We start from the raw sequence: 25,019 nt of genomic DNA, 5'->3' as shown, positions 1-25,019 counted from the left end.
AATACTAGTTCTAATTTTAATTTTATTTTAGATTTCATAAGATGCTACATAAACATTTGTGGAATTATATGTTATAAATAATAATTTAAAATTAAAAATAAAATTTGTCTCATTTCTGGCCATGAAAGATGGAAGCGCCAACAATACTATGACTAATTTAACAGGGTTGTAACTATCAATATTTGTCTTAAAAATTAAAATTATAGGTGGAATTTACATATTTAACCTAAGAAGAGAAAGCTTTAAAACAAGTTAGGGGAAGAATGGTTTGGTGCGAAGAGAAGAGAGAGCTTCCCAACAATGGCGAATTCCATTCCAATCAATCCAACGGAGTTGTCGTTCATCGTTTGCGAGTCGGGTTTGTGCAGTCGTCGGAGGCCACTTGCGAGAAGGGAGAACAATCGCGGGGGAGCAAGAGCCACTGTTGGAGGAGACAACACTTGCAATTATGTAAGATAAGGTCTGAAATTTCATTCTCACTTGATTATGTAATTTGTTTGAGTGATTTTCTGCATGTTCTTCATCTATGCATGAAATCGGGGTTAGGATTTGCGTCGTTATTGTTCCTGTTCCCGTTGCTGTATAGTTTTTTTTTTTTTTTTTTTTCTATTTTTAGTTTGTGATTTGGTTGATGATCTATGTTATGTTTGAAGTAAGAAATTGTTACTGTTCTGATTTTAGAAAAAAAATTTGGGTCATAAAACTTGGGATCCCAACATCAATTGTTGCAACTAACAGCATTGTGGTACACTGGTACATTGTCAAAAAATGTAAAGTCGTTAACGGCATAAAGCACCTCCCATCGACCTTATTCTCATTCTTTCTCTTCACAATTGAATTTCTAGCGACAGTGAAACTCACATATGATGCAGGTGAGTTCGTCATTTAGCACCTTGACATTTTCTCTTCAAAATTATCTATGGTCCCTCTTTAATCTTCTATCCTTCTGCCTTCACAAATTGGGGCTTATGGTTTTATTTGGGTGAAGAAGATGAGAAGAAGAAAGAGTTCTTTTGAAGTGGGAATGAAGAGGGAGAGGATTTGTATGACATTGTTAACATCATCTGCCACGTTGGACACTTGAGAGTTACCTATGGATCATAATTAATGCCCTCTCTCACTGGTTTAACATGTGGTTAGAAATGTCAGAGGGAGATAGATGGTTACAAATTTTTATATTATTTTTAATTATTTTATTAATATATTTATACCAATAGCATCTTTTTTATTGATTTTCGATAAAAGTAATATTATATTTTTAAGGTGATACTAATTTTATTTTATTAATTAATTTTAATATAAATTTTAATTTTAAATAAATTTATTTTTTGACAATATCAAAAAAAAAAATTTAGAAAGTAAATATTTTTATTAAAATTTAACCACTTAACAAAAAAAAATGGATAATTTTATATAATTAAATAAAATTTTATACTATTAAAAATACTAATAATAATTACAAATTATAAAATTTATTATCTTTCTAATACTTTTCTATCAAAGTAAAAACACTCTTTTAAAAATGTTCTTGGTATCTATTTTCTTTAAGTTATATCTTTCTGTTGTTTCAGTCAATAACACGTGAACATATTCCTGTACACATCCATAAATGCACATTGCAATTGGAAGTTGGAAACGATTATTATTAATTTTTTTTAAATAAATATAACAATTACTAATACGTGCAAACAAAAATTTGGAAAATCATATTCCAGAGTAAATCGATTTAAAAGATGAAATTAATATAATCATCATTATATTATTCTATAATAAGTTATATGATAGTACAAAAAATACTGACATAATATATTCTGGTATTATGTATACATTTTTTTTAATTTATTTTAAAAAAATATATTTTTTTATAATTATATAAAAATGGTGAATACTATTTAACTCTCTCTAAATTAAAAGGTAAATTATTCCTTGCAATATATCTTTTATATTATTAATTGAAATAAAATTAATTGATTTGTCATAATTAATTTTAATTTTAATCTAACCTAAATTTTATTAATTTAATTAATTAATCATGATGTAATTTTTTTTAAAATTATAAAAATTATTAAAAAATTTAATTTTATCAAGCATTGTCTCACTTTCAAGCCAACTCTATTCTTCTCTTCTTGGACATCCACTTGAACTTCAAGTCTAGGTTCAATTTCTCATTGTTGTGTACAATCTTGCCAATATCTTCTCCTCAGACTTTTAAATCTTGCTTTCTCTTCATAGTTCTCCTGATGACGCTACAATTTCTGCAGCTCAGTTCCTACACCTTCTTATTTCATCTCTCTGCTCAATTGCTCCCATTGGTCTTCAGAATGTATTTTCTTTGGAACTCACCTCCACGCTTCTGGCCAAGGACAACCACAATGTCTTTGGCTTAATGCAGCTGGTTTCTGTTGATGATGGCCAGAGGTCTATTAGAGCTTATGGTATATACTCCTATGCCTCCTTTTTTTTAACCACGATTGTCTTTCTAATGCCTGCAGATTTGATTATGTGGATAGTAATCTACCGGATGGCAGTAATAATACTGACATTATTGTTAGGATGATTCATGATGTTCTTCAAGGCAGGGAGATCTATTTGAGCTATTTTTTTGTCAATGAAAACTATGCTAGCAGGTAGAAGAAATTGATGGAAGACTATGGCTTCACCTGTAATTGTGATCGGTGTAATGTCGAATCAAATTGGTCAGATAACGATGACATTATCGAAGAAGATAATGCAAAAGATATGGATGAGGAGGACAAATATGAAAACATGGCAGCGTCAGATACACAATTTATTTCATTTCATTTAATAATAAGAATAAGGAATAATTTACCTTTTAATTTAGAGAAGGTAAGATAGAATTCACCTATAAAAATTAATATTTAATGAATAATTATACTAATTATTAATTATTTCAATTATAAATTATTCTAATTCTAATTATACTAATTGTGAAACATTCTAATTTCAATTATATTAATTGTCAATTATTGTAATTATCAATCATACATAATTAACATTTATATATAATGTTAACGTTTATGACTTTGTTATATACATGTGTATTAATAACACATATATTGATCGAACATTTTCATAATTAGTTTCGTGTGATTAAAGGATATGTATAATATTTTTTATCGTGTGTATTAATTTTTAATTTGTTATTTTTTTAACTACTTCATAGAATAAAGATGTATCCTTCATTTTTTATCTAAGTAAATTATTTTAAGGTATAAGTTACAAATTTTTATGAACTTTTATTGACGTTATTCTCTTATTTTTTTGATAATCTCATGATTATTTTTACTAAAACCTTTTTTTTTATCTAACTTTCAGCGGGATTGTCCTTTGTTGTAATTTTTTAAGAATGCATCATATCTATCAAATAACACATCGAGTTGTATTTAGTGATTCGAGTTTGAATGATATGGATGTAAGATTTCAACGAAAAGACAATGAACTCTATTTTATTGAAGGATGATTAGATTTATTTATATATTATGACCAATCTAATAGAATGTGGGTAAAATTATTTTTCTTGAAAAGAGCTCAATTTTATATTGAGACAAGGTATTTTGTTTTTATTTTTTAATTTTCTTTTTTTTCTTAACTATTTCATATAATGATAATGTTTTTTTTTTAATCGAAATTAATCTCCTTTAAGATATAAATCATAATTTTGCTATTCTTTTATGAATTCAACCTTACTTTTATTTTTTTAATTATATAATAAGTATTCATATTCAGTTTTTTTGTCCTTACAGCAAAATTATCTTTTATACAATCATTTACAATGCATTACATCCATCATATTCCATCCCGAATTATTTTCTTCGATATAAATGCTAAGAATATTTAAATTTAATAAGTTACGTCTATTTAATTTGGATATGTAATATTTTGTATTTTCAATCTCATTTTTTTTACCATTTATGATTTTTTTTTATCAAATTCAAATATATTCAAGTAATTGAGTATAAAATATTGCTAATATGATAATATGTCATATAATTTTAATATACCTTCAAACTATCAATACACAAAAAATGAATCATTTAAAATAATAATAGTATTTCTTTTTTAATAATACTAAATATGTATAAAAAAAGAATGCTTTAAATACATGTTTTATTTTACATAACACTTTACATATATTAATATAATATAATATTAATAATAAATATTGTTCTAAAAGTTATGTGAAACGTTGATTTGGGCCTGAACGTGAGGTCTAAATCCCTTAGTATGGCAGCGTTCGACCTCTTTGGTGCCGAGGTGCTGCTTCCGAGTTCCTCGTGAGGAGGTGAGGGGTGGTACCTGCAAGAGACTCCGATACTTAAGTTAGCAAGGGTTTTAAGCAGGTTTTTTAGTAGATTAAAACGTGTGTTATACCTTTGTTGGAATATTTCTATCTTTTCTGATAGATAAGCGTTCCCTTTATCTTGGGAGTTCGTTGGGATATACCTTCTAGATGAGGTAGGAGAGATTTAAGGAGGTAGTTACTTGTTAGGTCAAGTAAAGCTGGACCTCTATGTCGTTGTTCGACCTCTTTAAAGAGGTCAGGCTTATCGTGGAGTCCACCTTTATAGGTGGGCCTTTTTGCGTTATTGGGCCTGACTTTCATTTTATTGGGCCAAGGTATGAATAATACCCCTGCTTGAGTCCGTTCCTTTTATCGGTCGGGCTTAAGCATTCCGTGGCTTCTGCTATGGACGTCGAATTTTGACCTTGTCGGTATTATCCAACGTCTTTTGAATTTTTGAACGTTGGTGGAGTTTTAATGACTGTCGAATACTGCGCGGCAGTTGCTCTTGGGGATTCGTGCATGCTTAAAGACGAGTGAAAGAGCCGTTTCTGATTTATTGTCCCTTATAAAGGGGACTTTTCGGCTCTTCTTCTCCTTTTTGTTGTTTCTGAAAGGTTGTTTTTGCTTTCTTCTTCACCAAAGTGCTTCTCTATGTCATTTCGTCCATTTTTGTTTCCTCGAGATTTCTCAATCTTGGTGTTTGAAGGGTTACTTGCTTTCGCCGGTGTGAAGAGGATCGTTCTTGTTTTGCTATTTTTAAACGTGCTCTCCTTTTTTCTTCACAATCTTCTCCAAGGTTGGTTCTAGTTTTCTCTTTCCCTCAAGCTCTCCCTTCTTATTATCTTGCTTGCTATTGGGTTTGCTTTTGCTGCCTTTGCACTTTTCTTTTGTTGTTGTGGAGCATTTGAGGAGAGGAAACGTTTGTTGCCAAAAGATTTGAAAGACTCTCTCATTTTCTTAAAAGAATCTTTATTAGCGTAGTGGTTCTCTTTTATGCATTGTACTACCCTTAATGATGCCATTTTTTGTAGTAGTGTTGTGTCGAAGAGGCGCCATTTGGTTGCTATGTAAAAAGATTTTGAAAAGAATGGCTTTCCCTTGATTTAGTTGTTTTACCCGACCTAAATTAGGTGATGCCCGATTTGCTTAGTAACGGTCTTCTTTTGTATTTGTAGGTGTTAGTCTTTATGTCTCGCCGTCTTATCACGAACATGTCGACAAAAGTACCCCCTAGTCTTCGGGTTTGGGTAGATAGCATCGTCCTTAGCTGTGTCCCTGTGACCGATAGGGAGTATTGCGATGAGTTTCGTAGGCATCATAGTATCTGTGAGAGTAGAGAGGATAAGAGAAAGTATGTGCTAGATCCACCCGACCCGGAGAAAAAAGTGTGCTTCCCTCCCCTAGAGAAATTTGAACGGCATTTTTTCTACATCTACGATTGCTTCTTTACTAGGTTGGGTGTCCGATTTCCCTTTACCGATTTTGAAATGGAGGTGCTGCGGTCTTCCAACCTTGCCCCTAGTCAGGTGCACCCCAACTCTTGGGCTTTCATAAAAATGTACCAGTTCCTATGTCGGGAGCTGGATGTCTGACCTAGTTCGAACATCTTCTATCTTTTTGTAGCGACAAAACCATACAGCTCTATGAAGAAGTTGGGGTGGGTATTCTTCCAAGTTGTGCAAGGTCGGAAGGTTTTTTCTATCTTTGACGAGTCTTTTCATGATTTCAAGAATCATTTCTTTAAGGTACGAGCTGCTGATGATACCCGACATTTCTTTCTTTCTGAAAACCAAGAAACCCAATTCCCTTTGTACTGGCAAGATACACTAGTAACGGTAAAGGTAGACATATCTAAGTTAAATGATCTGGAAAGGGGTGTGATAGATTTTTTGTTGGGTACTTGGGGTCAGACTCCCCATTTGGATACGAAAAGATACCTTAGGGACCCTAGTCCTCTGAAGTTTGACCTTGATAGTTTTCTTTCCTTTACTTGTTGAATTCTAGCTGTTTATTCTTTTGTTGTTTCTAATTGTGTTCTGCTTTACCTTGCAGAAAGTATGACTCCTAAATATGCTATGAGGTATCTTCGAAACACAAAGAAAACAGTGGTAGCCAAGAGCCTTCAACAACAGAAAGAAGTCGGTGAAGGATCCTTACAGAAAGAGGTCGGGATCTCAGTCTGATCTTCTCCAAGAAAAAAAGTCAAAGTAAGGTCTTTTCGGTCCACAGGTTGATATCCCTACTTCTTTTTCCCGACTTATATCGTCCGGGTCCACTCCTTCTCCTCCATCCCCTATTGAGCCCCCTTCCAAGAAACAGAGGGTGGAGGATGCAGAAAGCATTTATACAAAGAATTTTGATGCCTTTGCTTGGGCCGAAGAGAACCTACTTCCTCGTCACCACGTGAGTATGGATGACGTGACAATCCAAAACTACCTTCAAACCTTGGCACGTGAGGGCTTCACATTGTGAAAGTTTGTTTTCAGCGCTTTTGGTGGCTGCTCGGGTGGATGTAGGAAGGCTCAGTGAGATAAAAAAGGAGCTGGAGCAGGAGCGAGAGACCTTGAAGACCGACCTAGAGAAAGATCGGGAGAGGGCCACCAAGTCGGAAGCGGCTGCCGCTCTAGCCGAGGAGAAGGATAAGAAATATCAAGAGAGTTATACTCGCGTGTTTGGGGAGTGATTGGCGTTGGAGGAGGAGGTGAAGAAGCTGAATGTGGAGCTCGACGAGCCGCAGGAGTTGGCTCCTTTAGGGTTGGACAAATGTTCAACAACATAGAGTCTCAGGTCAGGGTCTTAGCTCCCGACCTTGACCTTTCTCTCTTCAGTGTGAACAATGTTGTGGTGCATGGAAATATGGTTCCTGCGCCTGACTCAGACGATGAAGAGGAGGTTCTCGTGGACCCAAAGACGTCGGGGACACAGGTCGGTCAAACATCCACCTTGGGAGCTCAACCTAAAGCAGCTAATGTGGAGACTTCGACTCCTATGCCGGAGGTCATTTCAGCTATGCCAGTTTCCATGCTTCATCCCTCTCCTGCCATGGAGTAACGGGCGAGGCTCTTAATCCCCTTATGAGTGAGAAATCTTGAGTTTTTTTGTCTTCTATATTTTCTTGGTAGCCCGGCCTGTGGGCTTATAACATTTTTCTTTATGTAATAGTTTGTAATTTTTGAACACTTTTCTCCTTTTAGTTGTTTTTCTCCACTTTGATTAAGTAATGTTCAAAACTTTGTTTCTTAATGTTGCGAAGCACCTTTTAGTATAGTTCATTTTGACCTCGGGGTCTTCGATATTTTATAAATTTCCTTACATGGAGCCAACTTCGAGAAATCGGTCCTTATCAAGTTACTTCTACAACTCTGTTTTTATTCCGACCTATTTTGAGATTGCTTTGTACGAGTTTCTTGTATAACTTCTTACATTAACTTATACCTTGTCATTTTATCTTGTCGACAACTTCAGGTCGGGCAATGATTTTTGCGGTTTGTTAAGTTTAAGTTAATGTGTTTGAAATAGGAAACTTTTAAAAGAAGTAGGAATCTGTTATTAATGTTTAAGAAACTCCCTTACAGAGCTTTTTGCTAAAGGCTTGGGTGCCTCTAGCCCTTGTATTGGTGCCTCATTAAAAAACCCTTGCTTATTGGGAAAAAGAGTGCACCTAGGTACAAGGCTTTTAGCTATAGTATCTCTTTAGGTTACAAGCGTGCCAAAACCTCTGAAGCTCCCGCCCTTGGAGGTTGGACACCTTATAGGAACCTTTACCTAGAACCTCTAATATCTTGTAAGGTCCTTTCCAGTTTACGACTAGCTTTCCTTCACCTGACTTCTGTATTCCGATGTCGTTTCGTATTAGGACGAGGTTTCTCTTGATCACCTTTCTGTTGTATCTTAGAATCATCCTTTACTTCAGAGCTTCATCCTTAATCCGAGCTCTTTCTCGGACTTCATGGAGGAGGTCAAGCTCTTCTCATTGAGTTTGGGCATTAGCTCTTTCATTGTAAAATAAGACTCTAGGTGATTCTTCAGCTACTTCTATGGGGATTATTGCTTCCATTCTGTACGCAAGTCGGAAGGGTGATTCTCCTATTGTAGAGTATGGAGTGGTCCGATAAGCCCACAAGACTTGAGGAAACTCGTCTGCTTAAGCTCCTTTCGCATCTTACAATCGGCACTTTAACCCGGTCAATATGACTTTGTTGGAAACTTCAGCTTGTCCATTAGCCTGGGGGTGCTCCACGGATGTGAACTGGTATTTTATTTTCATGCAGACACCAGGTTTCTGAAGGTCGAGTCGGTAAATTGAGTTCCATTGTCCGTGGTGATGGAGTGGAGAACCTCAAACCTTGTGACAATATTCTTATACAAGAATTTCTTACTTCTTTCGGCAGTGATGGTTGCCAAGGGCTCGACCTCAATCCGTTTAGTAAAGTAGTCAATCCCCACTATGAGGCATTTTACTTGGCCTGGTACTTGGGAGAATGGTCTGAGTAGATCAAGACCCCATTTCGTGAATGGCCATGGTGAGGTAACACTGATAAGCTCTTCAGGGAGTGCCACTTGAAAATTGGCTTGTTTTTGGCAAGGCGGGCATGTTTTGACGAATTCGGCTGCCTCTTTCTACAAGGTCGACCAGAAAAAGTCAGCTCGGATCACTTTTTTGCTAGTGACCGAGCTCCTAGGTAGTTTTCACATATGCCATTATGTGCATCCCCCAAGACTTCTTTTATGTTGGAGGTCGGGACGCATTTTAAAAGGGGTGTTGAGATCCTTCTTTTGTGTAGGATATTGTGAACCAGTGTATAGTTTTGTGCCTCTTTTATGAGCTTTTTGACCTCCTTTTCATACTTGGGGAGCATATCAAATTTGAGGTAGTTGACTATAAGAGTCATCCACCCTAAATGTTGATTGTGTATAGTCAGTATTTTCTCTTCCTTTAATATGGATGGTGTTTGTAGAGTCTTTTGAATGAAACTTCTATTGTTGCCCCCTTGCTTGGTGCTGGCTAATTTTGATAGAGCATCAGCTCGGGCATTGGACTCCCGAGTTATATGTCGGACCTCACTTTCTGAAAAGTGTGTTAGTTGTTCTCGTGTTTTATCCAAGTACTTCTTCATAGTAGGGTTTTTAGCTTGGTAGGTGCCGTTAATTTGTGAAGTTATTACTTGCGAATCACTGAACACCACCACCTTTTCTGCCTCCACTTCTTTAGCCAGCTTCAAGCCATCAAGTAGGGCCTCATATTCTGCCTGATTCTTAGAAGCAGGGAACTCGAACCTTAAAGATAGTTCTATCCGAGTTTCTTGGTTGCTTTCTAGAATAACACCAGCTCCGCTTCCAGATTTATTTGATGACCCGTCTACGTATAGGCTCCATGTAGTAGGATTTTCGGGACTTTCGGTGTATTCAGTGATGAAGTCGGCAAGGTATTATGATTTGATGGCTATCCAAGTTTCATATCTTAAGTCGAACTTGGATGGCTCTACTGCCCAATGTAGAATTCTCCCGGCCAAGTCCATTTTTTATAGGATATTTTTCATTGTTGATTAATGCGGACTTTAATGGTGTGGGCTTGGAAGTAAGGTCGGAGCCTCCGAGATGTAAGAACAAGGACATAAGTGAACTTCTCTATCTTTTGATAATTCAGCTTTGCCCCTTGTAAGGCTTTGCCGATGAAGTAGATAGGTTGCTGCTCCTTTTCATCTTCTCGGACCAGGGCCGATGTTATGGCCCGACTTCCAACTGACAGGTATAGTACGAGTCCTTCCCCTTTTTCAGGTCGGGCAAGTATGTGTGGTTGCCCCAAGAATGTCTTGAAGTCTTGGAAGGCTTGTTCGCATTCTGGAGTCCATTTGAATTGCTTCACTTTTCTTAGAATTGAATAGAGGGGAAGTGATTTCAGGGTGACCCTGCTAAAAATATGGATAGAGTGGCCAACCTTCCATTTAGTTGTTGGACCTCTTTAACACAAGTCGAGCTCTTGATATTAAGGATAGCCTGGCATTTGTCGGGTTTTGCTTCTATGCCTTTTCAACATAAACCCTAAAAACTTCCCAGCTTCTACCATAAAGGTGCATTTTGAGGGATTTAATCTCATTTCATACTTCCTTATGGTGGAGAACACCTCTGAAAGGTCAGACAATAGTGTTCCGTCCTCTTTGGTCTTAACGAGCATGTCATCCACATATACTTCCATAAGTTTTTCTATATGAGAGGAAAACACCTTATTCATCAGCCTCTAGTAGGTAGCTCCTGCATTCTTTAGTCCAAAAGGCATTACTATGTAGCAATAGTTTGCCTTTGGAGTTATGAATGAGGTCTTTTCTTAATCCGGCTTGTACATTGGGATTTGATTGTATCCTGAGTAGGCGTCCATAAAGGATAGGTATCTGTAGCCTGATGCTGAGTCGACCAAGGCATATATGCTGGGGAGTGGATAAGGGTCCTTAGGGCAGACTTGGTTGAGGTCGGTATAGTCAACACAAATTCTCCATTTTTCATTTTGCCTTTTTACCACTACCACATTGGCTAGCCAAAGTGGATACTTCACCTCTCTTATAAATCCTGCTTCCAGCAAAGCCTGTACTTGCTCTTCCACAATTTGTGTTCGCTCTAGTCCGAGCTTTTTGCACTTTTGCTGAACAAGTCGGGAACCTGGGTATACAGCAAGCCTATGGCACATCAGGTCGGGATCAATACCGGGCATGTCAGAGGCTTCCCAGGCAAAGAGATCGGAATTTTTTCTCAATAATTTAACGAGTTTTTTCTTTAGGCTTTCCTCTAGGTTTGCCCCTATACTCGTTGTCTTGTTGGGGTGGTCTCCGATTTGTATCTCTTCTATTTTGCCTTTTGGTTGAGGTCGTAATTCTTCTCGAACTCGGACTCCATCAAACTCGATCGTATTGACTTCTTTGCCTCCCAAGCTGCCCTTCAAACTAAGGCTATCATTATAGCATTTTCTTGCTAGCTTTTGATCTTCTTTGATGGTGGTGATCCCTTTAGTTGTGGAGAATCTCATGCGAAGATGGGGGGGTGGAGACGACAGCTGCAAGTCGATTCAAAGTTGTCCGACCTATTAGGGCATTGTAGGCTGAATTTACATTGACTACAATGTAGTCAACACTCAGTGTCCTTGACCTAGCACCTTTTCTGAAGGTGGTGTACAATGAGATGTAACCTAGAGGTCGGATTGGTATGCCTCCCATTCTAAAAAGGCTATCTGGGTATTCCCTTAGGTCCTTTCCTCTAATCCGAGTTTGTCAAAGGCGGGTTTAAACATAATATCTGTCGAGCTACCTTGATCTACCAAGGTTCGGTGGTGGTGAGCGTTTGCTAGGAACATAGTTATCACCACTAGGTCGTCGTGCCCTGGTATTATTCCTTGAGCATCCTCTTTAGTAAAGGAGATAGTGGGTAAGTCGGCCGATTGACTGTCTTCCCCAACTTGATATACTTCCTTAAGGTGCCTTTTTTGTGAGGATTTTGATATTCCTCTTCCTGCAAATCCACCATTAATCATGTGTATATGTTGCTCGGGAGTGTGAGGAGGGCATTCTGGTCGTCCCCCCTTCTTCATCCCTTCTTCTCTTCCTCGGGTCGTCTGACCTATCCATCAGATATCTATCAAGTCGGATTTCTCTGGCCAACCTTTTTATGACATTCTTCAGATCGTAGCATTCATTAGTGGAATGCCCGTATAGCTTGTGGTACTCACAATATTCTGTCGGACTTTCCGCTTTCTTGTGTTTAATCGGACGAGGTGGTGGAAGCTTCTCCGTGTGATATATCTCTCTGTAAACATTGACCAGGAAAACCCTTAGAGGGGGTGTAGTTATGATACTTTCGAGACTTTTCTATATTTTTCTCCTCTTTCTTCTTGGGTTCCTTTTCTTTGTCCCGAGCTTGATAGTAGTGCAAGTTCGATCGCGAAGGAGGTTCCCTGAGTCGGGAGTTTTCCTCCATGTTGATGTATTTTTCTGCCTTTGTTGAATTTCATTCAGAGAAGTCAGATATCTCTTGGATATTGATTGAGAAAATGACCCTTCTCTAAGGCCATTGACTAGACCCATAGTTATAACTTCTGTTGGTAGACTCTGAATTTTCAAGCAAGCTTTGTTGAACCTTTCTATATAGTCACGAAGGGTTTCCTCGACCTCTTGCTTTACTCCCAGCAGGCTCGAGGCGTGCTTCATTTTATTTTTCTGGATGGAGAATTTGGTCAAAAATATTTTGTCCAGGTCGTCAAAGCTAGTAACCGACCTGGGGGGGCAGGCTATCAAACCATTTCATTGCAGCCTTTGTTAAAGTAGTCGGAAAGTCTTTGCAATTAGTGGCATCAGAAGTGTCGGCCAAGTACATTCTGCTTCTGAAGTTGTTGAGATGGTGGCTCGGGTTGGACGTTCCGTCATAGAGATCCATGTCGGGCGATTTGAAGTTCCTAGGAAGTTTAGCCCTCATGATTTCTTCTGTGAACGGATCTTGCCCTCCTAAGGGGCTTTCATCACGCTCCGCCCGATTATTCCTTCTTTGTATATCAGCTTCGAGCTTCCGTAGCTTGTCTTCTAACTCCTTTCGTCGCCTTACTTCTTTTCGCAACTCGCGTTCTGCTTTTCGTTGTCGTTTAGTCTCATGTTCGAGCTGATGTAATCGATCTCCCTGGCCGTGAATGAGATCTAGGATCTCGGTCGTATGGGGTTGGTCTTCATCCTCGGGATGGTGGACCTCGGACTGGATCCTCCTTATTTGAGGATTTTCCGAGGTCCCTTCCCGTGGGGGCCTTGGTGTATTGGTGGGGGCAGAAGCAAGAGGGCTTGGTCTTCTAACTGATCTTCTGGCTCAGACTCCGATGCTGTATAGCCGTCTCTGTGCTTGTGGTCTGTCATTTATCAGTGGGTGATTCCCAGGCCCCTGGCAACGGTGCCAATATTCCGAGGGTTACCTGAAATGTTGATTTGGACCTGAACGTAAGGTCCAGATCCCTTAGTATGGCAGTGTCCGATATCTTTGGTGCCAAGGTGCCGCTTGTCCAAGTTCCTCGTGAGGAGGTGTGGGGTGGTACCTGCAAGAGACTCCGATACTTAAATTAGCAAGGGCTTTAAGCAGGTTTTTAGTAGATTAGAATGTGTGTTATACCTGGAGTTCCAATGTATTTATAGTAGAGTAGATAACCACCTTTGTTGGAATAGCTCTATCTTTTGTGATAGATAAGCGTTTCCTTTATCTTGGGAGTTTGTTGGTATATACCTTCTAGATGAGGTATGAGAGATTTAAGAAGACAGTTACTTGTTAGGTCAAATAGAGCTAGACCTCTATGTCGTTGTCCGATCTCTTCAAAGAGGTCAGACTTATCGTGGAGTCCACCTTCATAGGTGGGCCTTTTTACGTTATTGAACCTGCCTTTTGTTCTGTTGGGTCAGGATATGAACAAATATTATAGAAGAAATGTGAATATTAATATATGATTATAAAAAAATATTTATATATTATTAAATTTAAAATATGTTTATTAATATTTTATATCACTAAGTGATAAAAACATACGTGATTATATTATTAAGGAAAAAATATTTTAATTTATTATAAATTATACTATACATAAATTATTCAAATTATACATAAAATTGGACATAATTATTTGTTCTTACTTCTTAAATTAAGGAATTAAGTTATTATATTATTATCATTAATTAATTTTTTTAAAATTTTAAAAGCATTATAATTAAATGCATAAACTCTGATTAAAGAGTAAATATATTAATCTCTTAAATAAAATTTTTAGATTTAATTTTGATAATAAAATAATGTTCTTAATTTTTTCTTTGTTAAAGATTTCGTGATTAATTTATTTTAGGCAGTTGCTTTTTGAGATTTTATTTTCTGATATATTAGGTATGATATTATTTTGATATTCTTTATTTTTTCTTTACCTACACAAATAAAAAAAATTTTAAATAACGTTAAATATTTTCAAGATTTTTTTTACCTAAAATAGGGAGTTTCGAACCCGCCACCTCTAAATATTTTTAAGATTTATTTTATACAAAATTATAAATTAAATAATTTCTCTTAATAACTACAATTAAAAAAATATATGATAAAATAATTATTAAATATAACGTAATTAATTAAATTATTACAATTAATAAAAAATCAGTGTAAATAAATGCTAATTAATATGCTATTATGAGATAAATAATATCCTAATTTAATATTAATTAAATTAATCATTAGATTTATTATTATAATTAATACATGAGAAAAAAATCAAATATAATAATATTAATATATAAATTTAGTATATAATAAAATAAAAAGAACATGTATATTAAATTAATTTAAATATTTTTGAAACATAACATTAAAAAAATATTTTTTGTGGCCAATGAAGTTTACATTTTATATAAAGACCAAAATTTTAAAAAGCATTTAAGCCAACTCAAAACATATTATAAAAACTACTTAATTATAGTATTAAAAAAACTCTCAATTTATTTTCTTGTAATAAACTAATTACTCCATTAATGATTATTTAACTAGTTATAGTCTTTATCATAAATTTTAGGAGAAGTATATAAATAGTCTTTTACAAAGAGTACATTTGTAATCTTTTATCATGGTGAACTCTAGATTGATGATCTTTAAATGTTTTATCATTGTCAGTATCGCATCAATTGCAATAACAATCAATTTTTTTTTTCAATCTCTTTTTTTACATTTTTTTCTTCATTTTCTCTTCTCTTATCTTGTTTGATTTTTTTTGTTAATCTTCTTTTCAATTTTTTATTTTTCATATTTTCTGTTCTTTTTGGTATTATTATCTCTATTCACACTCATATCATTTTTTTTACCATAGTCGTTAATAACAATGCAAAAATAAAAAAAATTATCCACTATTTTTTTGGAAATGAATTCTTTCCATTTTTTTAAATAATTAAGAGAGTAAGGTGTGATCTCTTACTATTAGTTTTATAAGTGGGACCAAAAATAAATATGAGAGAGAACAATAAAAAATTAGAGATCACACTCTACATTCTCAATTTTTTTTTTAACAATTGAGAGAATTCATTCTCTTATTTTTTGTAGAGTACCTAGTGAGTACATCTTTCTTTTTTTGTTGAGTACGTCTTCTTATTGAGTTATTATTGTGTTATTGTTTATTTTTTAATAAATTTTACTTGTAATAAAATGTTAATAAGTTTCTTTCTATAAAAAAATATTAATAAATTATATATATTTTTTATATGTAATTTACATTTATCGAACTGGACCGACTATTCTTGTGATTACAGGTTCTGAATTTCTGATTTTATATTCTAATTACTTTTGGTGTTTTCGTAATGTTCGTTACCTTTGTGATGTTATATTATATCTTATCTTCTATGACTAGAAATTATTTAGTTTAGTTGATTACTTAATTTTATTCATGATTTTTGTTAGCTGAATTTTAAATTTTGTTTGTTAATAATTATTTAATTAGTTATAGTCTTTATCATGAATTTTATGAAAAATATATACATAGTCTTTTACAAAGAGTACATGTATAATTTTTTGTCACAGTGAACTCTAAATTGATGATCTTTAAATGTTTTATCCTTGTCATAGTATCTATAACATAAACTCCAGTAACCATCAAAAAAATTTTCCAATCTCGTTTTTTACAATTTTTTTTCTTGATTTTCTCTTCTCTTATTTTGTTTGATTTTTTTGTTAGTCTTTTTTTCAATTTCTTACTTTTTCATTTTTTTTTTCTTTTTGTCGTTATTATCTCTATTCACATTCATGTTATTTTTCACCATAGCCATGTTAGTAACAATACAAAAATAAAAAAGTTATCCACTATTTTTTTTGTAGAATACTTAGTGAGTACATCTTTCTTTTGTTGAGTACGTCTTTCTATTGAATTATTATTGTGTCATTGTTTACTTTGTAAAAATTTTACTTGTAATAAGATGTTAATAAAATTCTTTCTATAAAAAATATTAATAAATTATATATATTCTTTGTGTATAGTTGATGAATATTGTAGAATAGAAAGGTAAAATTATAGACTTATTATATATATTACATATAAATGATATAAATGATATGAATAAACTTAATATCTGAGATGGTGCATCTTAATTTGTATGATCATCATTTAACAACTTAATATCTGAGTTTTGATGTTTGGTGTTTGACTTCAATGTAAGAGACAATTTAATTTATAATATAATAGTAAAATTCAAATTCGTCTTACTAAAACTGTTAACCTAAGAGTCCGAATTTGTTCAAATAACATAAATATATTTTTTATAAATTATAACTTAATATAAAAATATTAATTATTTATAATAAAAAAAGTACATAAGTTAAAAGTTTAATTAATGTGAATTAAATACATATTTTAACAAAAGAGACAAGACATTAATAAAAAAAATATATTTAAAATAATATATTCATTCATCAGTTAACATATTCAATGTCTTTGTCACAAAAAAACTAACATTTAATATTTATTTTATATAAATGATTAATTTGATAATCAATTTTAATATATAAATATCATAATTAAAAAAATAATAGTTTTATTATAGAAAATTATAGTATATGAGATGCTAACTTACACATAACTTATGTATTTTAACAATTCAATACCGTGTTTAGTATGTGAGAAATATGATAGAGCCAACTTTTTTTTTTTTACCAAAGATATGAGACTCGAACCCACAACCTCTTAATTGAATATGGGGAGACTATGCCATTTGAGTTATAATTCATTGGCATGATGGAGCCAACTTAATAGCAAATAAACTAATTTTTTGATAATTGATACAGAAACTTTTAAAAATTAATTTATGATATTTTTTATTATTTATTTATTTTTTATTATTATTATTAAGGTAAGAATTAGGAAAGCTTGCTGTGGGAGCTTCTTTTTTGACAAAAGCTATTAGAACTTTTGACCATTGGTTATAGTCCGTCTAAAATATTTGTCCGAAATGGATCCTTAACCAAGGACAAAAATGGGTTTCATGAGAATCCTCTTCAAGCCCAACTAGATAAATAAAAAAGTGATGGAATGTGGAACATGCGGCTACTGGAGTGGATTGCATGGAGAAATCTAGAACTCCAACCTGATATGCCTCGAGAAACTTCCAACATATCCTATAAATTTCATCAATGCTAACGTCATCTTCTCCCGTGATCATTTCTTTACTCTCGCAACATCTACTTGCTATCTTTTGTTAAACAAGAAAATTAAATGGCCTCAACACTTCCAAATATGAGTTTCTGTGCTCACCCTTCATCTATAAGAGTTTCCAATACCAAATTGCTACCAATCTCAAGAGCAAGGAATATAACTTTCCACAACAATGTAAAGGCTACTGCGGGAAATGATGCAAGCTTCCAGAGGACAAAGCAGCATCAACAATTGCAGCCTAAGATGAATAAGGGACTACAGTCTTCCCCCAAAGGTAATGGGAAAAAGAAACGTGTGATTTACCAATACTTCATTCCCTTGTTATAATTTGACAAAATCATTCTCCTATTTTTGTTAATATAAAATGCTGATGTGGTACAATGGTTTTGTCGCCTTTAACTGTTTTTGGGGACTTTTCTACAGTTTCAATCTTCATGTTATTTATTTTATAAGGAATGCTAGCGGGACAGTAATTTTTGTGATTTATAGCTATCAAATAGCCATCAAAGATGGTTTTAATGGTGTGAAATTGGTATGAGATTTCATTCAATAGCTCACTTTTTTTTTTGTTAGTTATGGATTGGCCAGAATTTAATAAAATTGCTGGTTCCTAGACTTTTTCATTTTTTTATAGGTATTGTAAAAATTAACTATTAAATTAATTATGTATATAAAATATATGTATTTATACAAAAGTATAGTGAGTGGTTTGATAATTATTTTTTTTCATTTTGTGTACGTACAGGCTCAAATTCACTGACTATTGACTCTTTGAATTGCAGTGCTACTGTTGAACCAGTTTCCAGAAGCAAGAACAATGAGACAAATGTTGGACACAATGGAGAGGATTGTGGAGAATCCATTGTCATACAGCAGCGCTTCACCTTTGATCGTAACCGAAAACGGTGAATACAATAAAGGGAAGCTGCCGTGGTTAATAAAAGAAGGGAAGAAAGATTACAAGATGAGGTTTAATATGCCAGGTATGAACAAGAACGATGTAAAGATATGGGTTGAAGAGAACATGCTGGTTGTGAAGGCAGAGAAGGAACAAAGAGTGCACCATGAAGATCAGGAAAATGGAAGTGAAGGGCATGAAGATGACTGGCCTGCCAGTAGCTATGGTAGATACAATGACAGGATCGCCCTTCCGGAAAACATTGAGTTCGACAAGATTAAGGCGCAGGTCAAAGATGGAGTTCTTTACATAACAGTTCCAAAAGCAAGTAACGCTGCAAAAAAGATTGACATAGATGTAGAGTAACCGCAATCTCGTAGTAAAGTTAGTTTCATGGTTATTAGAAAACTGCGATGGAATCTTTTGTGATTAAATCACAGGCCTATAATTCCCACTCGAGTTTATAAATTGCTTCCAAAATCATTAGTCCAAAATCATTAGTTAGGTAAACAAAAGAATCAAAGCAACTATGGTTTATTCATGGCTACATTCAGTCTTGTCTAATTTCCGACTTTTACCAAGTTATTATGACATCTAACATTCATTGGAAATTAGAAATCTAAAATCTGTATCTATACTTGTTTTTAACATACGTTTGATGAATCAGAACAATAGTGGCTAGTATCATATTTAAAGCAAAGAATTTTAATAGGAGTTTACACTGATGCTACACAATGAAAAGGTTAACAAATAGATCCTGACAAAGTTTCAACAAAGAAAGAACACGATGATAAGGTATGATCTTTTTTGTTAGTAATGTCAGTTAGAATCAAATACAAAAGCCACCAAGGGCGAATTCAATCCTGCAGCTCAAATTTGTGTTTGCTAAGTCTCCATAAAGAAATTGGCTTACAACAAATATGTAAAACGAGGAGCAGATTTGGCGGTCTTTCTCGCTCTTCTCCTCCAACTGCACTTGCCTATGGCCGAATTGGGAGTGCAGTAACCACTGTCACAGATTAGTAAACTTCTATGGATTCTGAAAGTGTTTGAGAAGCGAGAACTTCCGAAGGCGACAGATCTATCCATTAAGATGGTTTTTTCTTTCTGCCAGTTTGAGAGATGCGCCTCAACAGTTGAGTTTCCCTTTTCATCCCTCTGTAAGACAAAAATCAAAACCTTATCACATCCATTAGCAAGTTGCTTGGAATCTCTGATAAATGAGTTATATATACCTCTGATATAAGTAGATATAGAGATAGTAAAGTAGCAGCAGCATCAAAAGCAAAATGGAAGCAACGATGTAGAATGCATTTGTCTTCTTCTGCATATATCAAGAAACCAGTTAAATGAATTCGAACGAATTACATTAAATAGATTCATGTCCACCACATAGTTGGACAAGGTATTAAGGAGTCTTTGAAAATTCACTCTCATTATTATGCAATTTGTCAAGTTAAATTCTTCAGGATTTCTGAATCTTTAAGATTTTTCAGAATGATCCTCTTAAGGTAAATTAAAAGGGATAGAAATCATTTATTTATCTTAATTAAATTACCCGGCGACCTCTGGAGAAAGGTTTCCTGCTTCCAGTGCAGCTGTGTGCATCACAGAATTGGTGCAAGAAGAATTCTGACAAGTTGTCAATGTAAGAAAGCAGTAGCTACCCATAATGCGTAACATTTTACAGAAAAGAAACTAATATCGTACCATGGAGTCGGCTTGCTGCAGGACCGTCATTAACAGGAAAACAACTATCTGCTAAGCTCTGTAGAAAACAATTAGAGACAGATATAAATTGTTTATACCATCAATTTAGCCCTTGAATACTTAATAACATAGACAATTTAACCTCCGAATAACTAAATAAGTCCATTGTGTTCAAATGATTTACTCAGTTTGATAAATTTCCCAAACCCGCATAGCAACTGATGCTGCACTTGTTTAGTCCTTCAAGGGCTAAATTGTCAACTTTTCAATCTTTTGAGATAAATTGGTGGCTTGAAACAAATTTGGTTAAAACAAATGAATAGACAGACTGATGCACACCTCGCACAGATGTTTATTTCTTGCAGCAGCAGCAGGATTACATTTTGATTTTTTCAACCCAGAATTGATTTCAATGTCACAATGCAATGCACCACATAGATCTGCTAAGCACTGGCTCTGATTCTGGATCAAGCACAATGATCTTTCAGTTAGTGATGCTACTACATGTCTACATGTCATGTTGAGCAAAGAAAGCCATAAGTCTTTTTTATTTCTTTCAAAAGAATTTCTAGTTTGAAAATTCAGACAGGCCAATATCCAATATCTTAATATCAAAATAATAAAAGAATATTATTGACAGGAAATCATTTATGCTTAGGGAAGTTAAACAATCAAAGCATCCAACAGAAATAACCCCAAATAAGGGATCTTTTTTTTTTTTTTCATCCTTAAGAGGATCAACTAGTCACTATCAGTCAAAAGCAGGTTCCTCTATAGTAACCGTTGAAATAAGAAAGCATAGAGAAGCTTAGCTTAAATAAAACTAGAATGACCAGATGACAAAGCTTAGATCTAACAGTGGTAACCTTTTAAAAAGAGAAATTGTATTGAAGAAACAACTTACCAAATTTAGCAAATTGGAGTGTCTGTTATCAAAATGTTGGTCAAGATATTTCTCTTCATAGAAAATTTTCTTACAGTAACCACATTGCCATTCATTTATGTTAATGTGGGATTTATGTTGTTCCTGATCTCTGTATAGATCATTGTCAGGGTGAAGCTTACAACTTCTTGAGATATGATATTTTTCTTTCTCCACGAACGGCATCAAATACTACAAAAAAATCAATGTACGTTGCAAATGAACATCTCATCAGTTATATCATAATGATACAAAAAGGTCACAGTAGCATCATGCAAATCACAAATACCTCCTGAATGATCTTCTGTGCTGCTCTGCTTCTTTCTCTAGAGCAATATATTTGATGATTACCATCCTGTTCCTGCTGCAGAGTTCTGAATAGTGACATTATATATTAGGCACACCAATTCCTGGAAAGTGAAAAAGGAACGAAGCACAAACATATCGATTGAACAAAAGTAAGAAGAAAACAATTATTCAAGTATATCAAAATAATGATTTCTTTTTTTTTTTATATATATTTTACTTTCTGGACAAACGATACATAAAACAAAAGATGGGAGTGAATTAACTATAAAGTATGAGCCACACACAATTTATGTTATTTATTTCCTTCACCTTACTAATAATAGTATCACAAGGGCGTGAAGAAGTTAATACTGACACACAAACTAAAATTGCTGTTTCATTGCTCAAGATTAAATTCACTCACCTTCCAGCATTTGAATCTATATAACCCTGTAACAAAGGAACAATAAAAATTTATTTTCACACTGTCACGGAAATGGGAATTGAAACAAATTTGCAGAAGTCTTGAACAAAACCAAACAACAAAAAGTAACCAGGGATCCAAATTGTAACCAAGGATTATTCCAAATTAAAAAAAAAAAAGAAGAAAGAAAGAAAGAAAGATAAAATGGCGCACGAAATCCTTATGTACCCTTACGCAATTTCAATTCATTTCTGTTCTAATCCATATTCGTACTCATACAATACAAGCAACCCATGGTAACTAATGAAATGCTTCAGTTAAAAAGGTGTAGCCAAATAACAATTACTAAAACACAGCATGATCTCCACTAGAAAAATCATACACTATGCTTATTGGTTGTCAACGAACCAAATCATTTTCCACACTCTAGAACCCAATTTCACAAAATCCAAACACCGCATGAAAACAGAATTAAGCATTCAGGCAACAACTTGAAGCAATTACTCTAGAATCTATATAACCCTGTAACAAAGGAACAATAAAAATTTATTTTCACACTGTCACGGAAATGGGAATTGAAACAAATTTGCAGAAGTCTTGAACAAAACCAAACAACAAAAAGTAACCAGGGATCCAAATTGTAACCAAGGATTATTCCAAATTAAACAAAAAAAAGAAGAAGAAAGAAAGAAAGAAAGATAAAATGGCGCACGAAATCCTTATGTACCCTTACGCAATTTCAATTCATTTCTGTTCTAATCCATATTCGTACTCATACAATACAAGCAACCCATGGTAACTAATGAAATGCTTCAGTTAAAAAGGTGTAGCCAAATAACAATTACTAAAACACAGCATGATCTCCACTAGAAAAATCATACACTATGCTTATTGGTTGTCAACGAACCAAATCATTTTCCACACTCTAGAACCCAATTTCATAAAATCCAAACACCGCATGAAAACAGAATTAAGCATTCAGGCAACAACTTGAAGCAATTACTTAACAAGAATCAACATACACTATGAAATTAGCCTCTCTATTTTCATATAAATAAGAAGTATCACAACTTAAACCTTTATATTGCTGCAGCATAATGAACCAAACCCTCACATATTTGCATTCTATGGTAATCCAAAATCATACAATTCAAGCAGACAAGAATTTACTTCAGCAAGATTCTCACTCCAGAAAAAATTGCAATGTTCAATAATATAAAACAATAAGTAAAATAAATAAAACGAATTTGTATTATTTTTTGGGGAATTACTTGATCAATGCCTTGAGCAGTTGAAGAAACCCTTGCGGGCTGAAGAAGAATGCAGAATAGAACCAACGTCAACAGCATCTCCATTGTTCTCGAAGATTCTTCTTTCTTTTCCTTCCAAAGAGACGAGAACATCTCCGAATCCTTGATGAACGGAAACGATTGAAACTTTGCATAAGAAGAAAGAAAGGAAGAAGGAAAGAGAAAAGAAAAAAGGGAAAAACTCTAACGCAGTATTTCTTCTCTTGCGAGTTAGGAAGTGGAAGCACGCCGTGCAGACACGAGAGTGTAGCCTATTGGAATATGCCACGCGTCCAACCCCAGAAGGCTAAGATTTTCGTTTGACTTCTTTGGTCTAACCGTATTGACCTTCTAAATTTGTAACATTTTTTATTAGTCAATGAATAATCTTCAACTAGTGTATATAATTTTGTATTATTAATTTGTAGGATTAATTTATAGTCACACAAGTGGCCAGTGACTGTTTTAAATTTATTTGCTAAATTGAACGATAAATACAACGCATGATAGCATGTTAGATGTATTGGAATATGTTCATAATAGACTTTTTGAATTTTATTTTTCTTTTGAAATGTGTAAAAATTGAAGAGTACTTATGATAGCTATTATATTTGTTTAAAACTTGAAATTCTTATAGTTTTTTAAAAAGGCATTCCTCTAAATAATATATAATGCCTCACATTTCATAGCATATATTCATAGAAATCTTTTACCCAATAATATGATTTAATAATAATTTTTGTTTTAGACTTTGTTAGTTTTATATGTTTAGAAAAGAATAAATAAATTGCAAATGCATGACTATTGAGTTTTTTTCACTTGACTCGATTATTTTTATAAAAATACTATTTGTATACATTTTTAACCATTGTTTTTAGCTACCATATATAAATATGGGTCTGAATACTGGAAAATCAGCTTCATTCAATGCTAGCATCTCTCTCAACTGCAAGAAGATCAACTGCATTGCCAAGCTCCAACTCTGTTCCTGAGTTCTTAGTACCTTTTAATGAATGGGAAGAGGAAGTGGGAAGACTTCCCTATTCAATCGGTCGAGTCGAAGGTAGGATTTCAGGTTTTTTGCCAAGCTATAAATCAAAGAGATCAATCAATTTTTTATTTGATGTTCCATCGGCAAACACGACAAAAAAGGTAGTCGAACCAAAGTGCTAGTGTACAAGAAGGAGTTTTCGACAGTGGTAGAAATACAAAAATGTTTCATCATCGAGATTCTTCTGGTTGGGAAGTTTGTCTGTTCTTTTCACTTCTTATTACTCTTTTGTTCACTTTTTCTAACATTTCTAGTACCAACTAATTCATTCGGGAGAGACATTGTAAGATGTCATGATGCGCCTATTCCTATGGCCATTCCTTTAATACTTTTGGCTCTATAGGTTCCTCAGATATATCTAATCCCAATGAGAATAGAAGTGAGCCGCTTCCGTTGTAGTCGTCGTAGTCTTTTAGCTTATGTAGTGGTTGGCCTTCCTACAAGCACGTGCCCGCCAAAATGCCTCCCCATCAAGGATGAAGCTGCTTGCTTTAAATATAATAAAAGCGCAGAACAACCACCCTGATTTCTGACCAAGGTGAACAATGCGAATAAGAAAAAGATGGATCCACACTAAGAGTTCCTTGTTCAGATCATCAAAGATCACTAAAGCACCTTTTGGTATGTATTGCCCCCTAAAGATCAGATCCACCAGACGAGAAACTCAATTCCTTGTAAAAATAAGGGTTAAGTTCAATTTTGGTCCCCAACGTAGATGTCGAAAATCGGAATCGTCCCTAACTTTTTTTTTGCTACAAAATGGTCACCAAAGTTTCGGTTTGTTTTAAAATCGTCCGACGGACAAAAATACCCCTCCCTCCCCTCTTCTTCCTCAACAGCCATCTTCTTCCTCAACATTAACCCAGAAGAACAAACCCAGAAACCAGAAACCAGAAACAGATGCACAAACCCAGAAACTCATCTTCTTCTTTAACATTAACCAGAAACCAG

General features: G+C 34.3%; 3 protein-coding genes across 13 annotated transcripts; 2 read left to right on the top strand and 1 right to left on the bottom strand.

Annotated features, from left to right (window-relative positions):
- Positions 1-154: 154 nt before the first annotated feature.
- LOC112720257 (uncharacterized) lies at positions 155-3,050 on the top strand. 10 transcript variants are annotated; one of them, XM_029290118.2, is made up of 4 exons: positions 185-460; positions 682-872; positions 2,262-2,435; positions 2,628-3,050. In XM_029290118.2, the coding sequence occupies exons 1-4, from the start codon at positions 264-266 to the stop codon at positions 2,639-2,641; spliced, it is 576 nt and encodes a 191-aa protein (XP_029145951.1). In that variant the 5' UTR covers positions 185-263; the 3' UTR covers positions 2,642-3,050. The 10 variants fall into 10 exon arrangements, 2 of the variants coding, with proteins under 2 accessions (XP_029145951.1, XP_025626919.1); XM_025771134.3 differs by having other exon boundaries at positions 2,625-3,050; XR_011867272.1 differs by lacking the exon at positions 682-872 and having other exon boundaries at positions 185-450; positions 2,625-3,050.
- A 14,195-nt stretch (positions 3,051-17,245) lies between these two features.
- On the top strand, positions 17,246-18,864 carry LOC112720256 (small heat shock protein, chloroplastic). Its single transcript, XM_025771132.3, has 2 exons — positions 17,246-17,760; positions 18,269-18,864. The coding sequence occupies exons 1-2, from the start codon at positions 17,547-17,549 to the stop codon at positions 18,748-18,750; spliced, it is 696 nt and encodes a 231-aa protein (XP_025626917.1). The 5' UTR covers positions 17,246-17,546; the 3' UTR covers positions 18,751-18,864.
- A 179-nt stretch (positions 18,865-19,043) lies between these two features.
- Positions 19,044-23,263, bottom strand: LOC112720255 (uncharacterized). Of its 2 annotated transcripts, none has more exons than XM_025771129.3 (9): positions 23,000-23,263; positions 21,729-21,754; positions 21,306-21,390; positions 20,999-21,208; positions 20,434-20,556; positions 20,095-20,152; positions 19,943-20,016; positions 19,620-19,708; positions 19,044-19,542 (listed from the first exon to the last, which is right to left on the bottom strand). In XM_025771129.3, exons 1-9 carry the CDS (start codon positions 23,129-23,131, stop codon positions 19,473-19,475), a joined length of 867 nt encoding a protein of 288 aa, XP_025626914.1. In that variant the 5' UTR covers positions 23,132-23,263; the 3' UTR covers positions 19,044-19,472. The 2 variants fall into 2 exon arrangements, with proteins under 2 accessions (XP_025626914.1, XP_025626916.1); XM_025771131.3 differs by having other exon boundaries at positions 21,306-21,426; positions 23,000-23,243.
- Between the last annotated feature and the right edge of the window lie 1,756 nt (positions 23,264-25,019).

Source organism: Arachis hypogaea, chromosome 11, assembly GCF_003086295.3.
Source record: "Arachis hypogaea cultivar Tifrunner chromosome 11, arahy.Tifrunner.gnm2.J5K5, whole genome shotgun sequence".
Taxonomy (NCBI): domain Eukaryota; kingdom Viridiplantae; phylum Streptophyta; class Magnoliopsida; order Fabales; family Fabaceae; genus Arachis; species Arachis hypogaea.
Note: the sequence above shows the minus strand (reverse complement) of the source record. Positions and strands in the feature narration are given on the sequence as shown.

Coding starts and splice junctions, on each gene's coding strand:
- LOC112720255 (XM_025771129.3), bottom strand. CDS start 23,131: ATGTTCTCGTCTCTTTGGAAGGAAAAGAAAGAAGAATCTTCGAGAACA. Junction 20,557..20,998: donor ACTCCAATTTGCTAAATTTG/GTAAGTTGTTTC, acceptor TGCTTGATCCAG/AATCAGAGCCAGTGCTTAGC. Junction 20,153..20,433: donor GAAATAAACATCTGTGCGAG/GTGTGCATCAGT, acceptor TGTTTTCTACAG/AGCTTAGCAGATAGTTGTTT.
- LOC112720257 (XM_025771134.3), top strand. CDS start 264: ATGGTTTGGTGCGAAGAGAAGAGAGAGCTTCCCAACAATGGCGAATTC. Junction 461..681: donor TTGCAATTATGTAAGATAAG/GTCTGAAATTTC, acceptor TTCTGATTTTAG/AAAAAAAATTTGGGTCATAA. Junction 873..2,261: donor GAAACTCACATATGATGCAG/GTGAGTTCGTCA, acceptor CAATTTCTGCAG/CTCAGTTCCTACACCTTCTT.
- LOC112720256 (XM_025771132.3), top strand. CDS start 17,547: ATGGCCTCAACACTTCCAAATATGAGTTTCTGTGCTCACCCTTCATCT. Junction 17,761..18,268: donor ACTACAGTCTTCCCCCAAAG/GTAATGGGAAAA, acceptor TTTGAATTGCAG/TGCTACTGTTGAACCAGTTT.